Source organism: Notamacropus eugenii, chromosome 5 (genome assembly GCF_028372415.1).
Source record: "Notamacropus eugenii isolate mMacEug1 chromosome 5, mMacEug1.pri_v2, whole genome shotgun sequence".
Taxonomy (NCBI): domain Eukaryota; kingdom Metazoa; phylum Chordata; class Mammalia; order Diprotodontia; family Macropodidae; genus Notamacropus; species Notamacropus eugenii.
The window spans coordinates 170,691,728-170,696,702 of NC_092876.1; the positions used below are offsets into that span (position 1 = coordinate 170,691,728).

The 4,975-nt window shown below is 34.1% G+C and overlaps 1 protein-coding gene across 1 annotated transcript; it reads left to right on the forward strand.

Moving 5' to 3' along the window:
* Positions 1 to 967: 967 nt before the first annotated feature.
* On the forward strand, positions 968 to 1,978 carry LOC140509023 (olfactory receptor 8G50-like). Its single transcript, XM_072616934.1, has one exon. It carries the CDS (start codon positions 1,046 to 1,048, stop codon positions 1,976 to 1,978), a length of 933 nt encoding a protein of 310 aa, XP_072473035.1. The 5' UTR covers positions 968 to 1,045.
* Positions 1,979 to 4,975: the final 2,997 nt, after the last annotated feature.

Sequence of the window (4,975 nt, forward strand, 5' to 3'; positions counted from 1 at the left end):
AAACAAGACCAAGGAATAATTACTGATGCATTCTACTGGAGAATGCCTTTCAAGGTAGCTTTTAAAAATTATGTCTATTCTTTGTGAGTCTACCAAATTGCAATTCTGTCTAGTCCATATCTCTTGATTCTTTCTGCAATATATTGTTTATGAAATATGTTGATAAATTTAGGCACATTATTTATTATTGCAGTTTCCTGGTTGACCATCATATTAATATATTTTGAGTCCCTAAAAATTATCCTCACTGAGGACTACCACATTTCCTTCTCAGCTCATAGCTTTCCAAATGCTTGCCCTTAGCAATAACAGTGCTTCTGACACTTTTTCTCACCATGAAAAAGAAGACAGAGGCCACAGTTCCCACGTTAGCAAGCTCCAACAATATTTTCTGAACAGTTAATTGGCTAAGGACAGAGTTTACAAAATTTAAAGTCATGCAAATTGCTAAATTGAAGAGATAAAAGAAATGTACCTCTTCTAATACTCTGCATAAGTATTAGACAATGGATGATATCATTATTGCTTTTCTCACACTAATAGCTATCATGACAATTGTAAAAAGGTATTGTTTAAAATTCAGCATAACCATTACCAATATTGGCATCAAGTGAGAATTAATTTTAAGTTATATCTCTAATACTTACTAGTGAGAGCTAGAGCCTCAATATTCTCTAGGATTTTTATACATGTAACACCTACTTCAGTATTTTTGCACACACTATAGTTTGCAAGCAAAGAATTTTGAAACTATGAATGGCTATGAGAATAAAAACAATTATCATGGTATATTAGAGAGAAGGTCAGGGATGGATTTTGACACCAGGTTTGTATACATGAGTTATGTAATTGTGAAAGCTGATGGGCATTAGCTGTTTGAAGGAAAATGAAATTAGACAAAAAGATTAGATGACTGTACACAATTTTATTCTCTCTGAAGACATTTTTGAAATTGGTAAGAATAAGGACATCCTCTTTGTTGTTATTTCTGTTTTTTCTTTATATTTAGAGTTTTTTGCCTCCACCTAACCTACAATCAAGGAGAATGGAGAAAGGAAATTATTCACTAGTGACTGAGTTCATCCTCATAGGGCTAAGTGACCAGCCAGAGTTTCAGATGCAACTCTTCTTCCTGTTCCTGGGGATTTATGTTATCACAGTGCTGGGGAACCTGGGCATGATCATATTGATTAGACTTAGTTCTAATCTTCACACCCCCATGTACTATTTCCTCTGTAGTTTGTCCTTCATTGATCTCTGCCAATCAACTGTCATCACTCCCAAAATGTTGGTGAACTTTTTATCAAAGGAAAACACCATTTCCTATCCTGACTGCATTACACAATTCTATTTTTTTGCCTTTTTTGTAATTTCTGAATGTCACATGTTGGCTGTGATGGCATATGACCGTTATGTTGCTATATGCCATCCCCTTCTTTATAGTCTTATGATGTCTCATCAAGTATGCTCATTGTTGGTGAGTGGGGTATATGCATTGGGCCTGGTGGGGGCTACACCTCAAACAGGCTGCTTGCTTAACGTGGTCTTCTGTAAGAAAAAAGCCATTAATCATTACTTCTGTGATCTTCTTCCACTCTTGGAACTCTCTTGTTCCAGCACCTATGTCAATGAAGTGCTACTTCTCTCATTCAGTACATTTAATATTCTTTTCCCAACGTTAACCATTATTTGCTCTTATGTTTTTATCATTGTTAACATTTTAAAAATTCAATCCACTGAAGGCAGATCAAAAGCCTTCAGCACCTGCAGCTCCCATATTGCTGCAGTTGGTGTCTTCTTTGGTTCTTGTGCATTTATGTACCTACAACCATCTTCAGTCAGTTCCATGGATCAGGGGAAAGTGTCTTCTGTTTTTTATACAATTGTAGTGCCCATGTTAAACCCTCTTATCTATAGTCTGAGAAATAAGGATGTCAAAATTGCCTTGAAGAAAGTGATGAAAAGAACATTTTTTTGAAAAGAACAATATCAGAATATTTGGTGTAATGGAAGGTGGGATTCTGAGAAGAGAGAGAGAGAGGGAAGGAAAGAGAGAGAGAAAGAGAGAGAGAGAGAGAGAGAGAGAGAGAGAGAGAGAGAGAGAGTTGTACAAAGCAGATACCATGTGCTACTCATTAATTTGAATTCCAACTCAGAGATGCTTTGGTGATATCTTAAACCATGATAGGCTGGATTTCTGTTCCCACATTTGTAGTCATCTTACAATTCTGGCATGCATATCAGAGTAACTGTGAAGGTCATCCATAGATTGGTGCTTCTTATGTTGAAAGAGATGGTTCTTCTAGTTTAAAAAGATATACGGAAATGTAATTTTCATGGATAACCTTCTGTGGAGCAATGATTGCAGCAACTGGAAATTAAACTTCCAAGGTTTCACAATATGAATGAGATAGAGAATATTAGGGCTAGAAGAGGATTTAACGAAGTGCAGTTCCCACCCACTTGTTTTTTAGTTGAAGAAATATTTCCCCAAAGAAGACAAATGACTTGCCCAAATCACAGAGTAAGTTAATAACAAAACAAAGTCTTGGACTTCATCTTTGAACTCTTGGTCATTTATCTTCTCCAAAACATTAGGTAGTCATCAATATGAAGGAACTAAAAGGTGAAAAACCAAATTACACCCTTACAACCAATAAAAACATAATTAAAAAAGTAACTTTTTTCATATAATCAGATTTTAAAATAGCCTCATGCATGTACAAAGAAATGTTTCTGGGAGATGTTGTTCTAGATGCACAGTGTTTTTTTTTTTTTTAATGTGGTGGGAATAACTGAGACTATCTTGGGCTCACCGTCAATAGCAACTTTAGAAGCATGAACTATGGGAAAGACTATTGTCTCACTAGCAATTTTACAGGTGACTCTATAAAAGATGTGGAAAATTGCTTATATTTTCAGAATTTTTCAATATGTCTGTTGGTTTTGTTAATTTTTTCTCATTTTAATTTTTAATAATTCTTTAATTTCTTTTCTTTAATAAAAAGTATTTGTTACATGACAGAGTTCTTTGAGAAAGAAATAGAAAATAATATTTAGATACATTGCTGTCACATAAAAATTATGTCAATAAAAATATATTTAAAAAGAAAAACGTGTGCAGAATGATATATGTGAAGTTGCAGCTGAGAAGATTTGGCTGTGTCAGCAACAAGTGGGATGGCAAATATATTGTGGAATTAAGGATATAGAATGGCATTTGGGATAGATAACTTGGAAAAAGAACATTCATTCCCAGAAGCTTTGGGGCAAGCTGCTTAGGCCTTGAGTGCAAGTGACCTGTGAGCCTGCTGTTGCAGTGTCAGGCCTTGTAGTTTCCTTTCTTTTCACTAGCCAGTGTAGGAGTGATTATTACTAACTTTCCACTGGGGAGAACAGCTACCATACTATGAAGTATAGTGTGCTTTTTTTACCTCTGTCCAAGTAAAAGAGAAGAGGATTTGAGAGCTTGTTCTGTTCTGTAAAATATATTCTTTAATTGATTTTAAAATATCTATCTTACTTTTGCTGTCTAGATAAATCTAATTAATCTAACTGTTCTTGGTCTATGTGTTATAATTTTCCATTAGTTGATAAGAAACTGTGGCTAAGGGCTGCAATCACTCATGAGATATGGAGAAAATGATTTATGTCTCCTACCCACTCTTAGTTAGCCATTTAATTTGAAATAAATTTACTGAACAAATAGGAGACATATAGTTATATGTCTATGTGCACTAAGACACACATACTCTAGTCAGGCACAGATACAAAGATGTAGTCAGACAAGGAAAAAGAGGCTTTGAGGAGCGAGAAGAAAGGGAAAAAACACTGCCTAGGGAATGAGAAAGGGCTAACCTTGATGACAGAGTTGGGTCATAGGGAGGACTGCCAGGCGTTGAGGTTCAAAAGGTAAATATTGCCTTTGGCACATGACTTTGCCATTCATTACCATTTTCCTTTATATTCTCTTTAATTATAGATATCTATTAGAGAGTTTAGGGCAAGAGTTCAGCAAAGGATTTAACCAAATTACTAATACCAAAAATGAAAAGTGTGAATTTGCCACCAATGAAAAGGTTATTAAGGCAATTGTTACAAAGATATTTTCCCAACTGTATTCCAAAAAAATCTGACAATCTCAGTGAAATTGATGAATATTTATAAAATATAAATATATTTCAATATATAATATAAATAGAATACATGTTGTATTTATATATCATATCAATATGATATATAAATATGAAAATATGTACAAAAGCATAAATTGCCCAGATTTACAGAAGAGGAAATAGAACAATTAAATAACTCCATTTTAGAAAAGGAAATTGAAGGAGCCATCAATGAACTCCTTAAGAAAAACTAGGTCCAGATGGATTCACAGGTGAATTCTATGAAACATTTGAAGACCACATGATTCCACTGTTGCATAAACTATTTAGAAAAACAGTCAAAGAGAGAATCCTACCGGTTTCCTTTTATGACACAAATAAGGTGCTGATACATAAACCAGGAAGAGTAAAAACAGAGAAACAAAACTATTTCAATTATCCTAATGAATATTGATATTTTTTTGAATAAAATAGTAGCCAATATAGTACAACAACAAATCACAAGGATCATACATAATGACCAAGTGGGATGACAGGAAATATAGGGATGATTCAATATTAAGAAAAATATTCTCACAATTGACCATATTAATAACTAAATCAAAAGAAATTCTGCATTCATCTCAATAGATGCAGGAAAGGCTTTAACAAAATATGACTTACATTCCTATTTAAAAAAGAAAACCTGAGGATTCTGAGATGATGGTAGAGTGGGTCAGACATTTCCAAACTTCAGATTTCAACCACAAAAAAGACAACTTAGTACCTCAGGGTGAACATAGAGTGATAAAAATAAATCAGACTGGAGACAGAAGAGTTGTCCTTCTGGGGCAATGGGAGAAGATATGAAGAAAAATCTC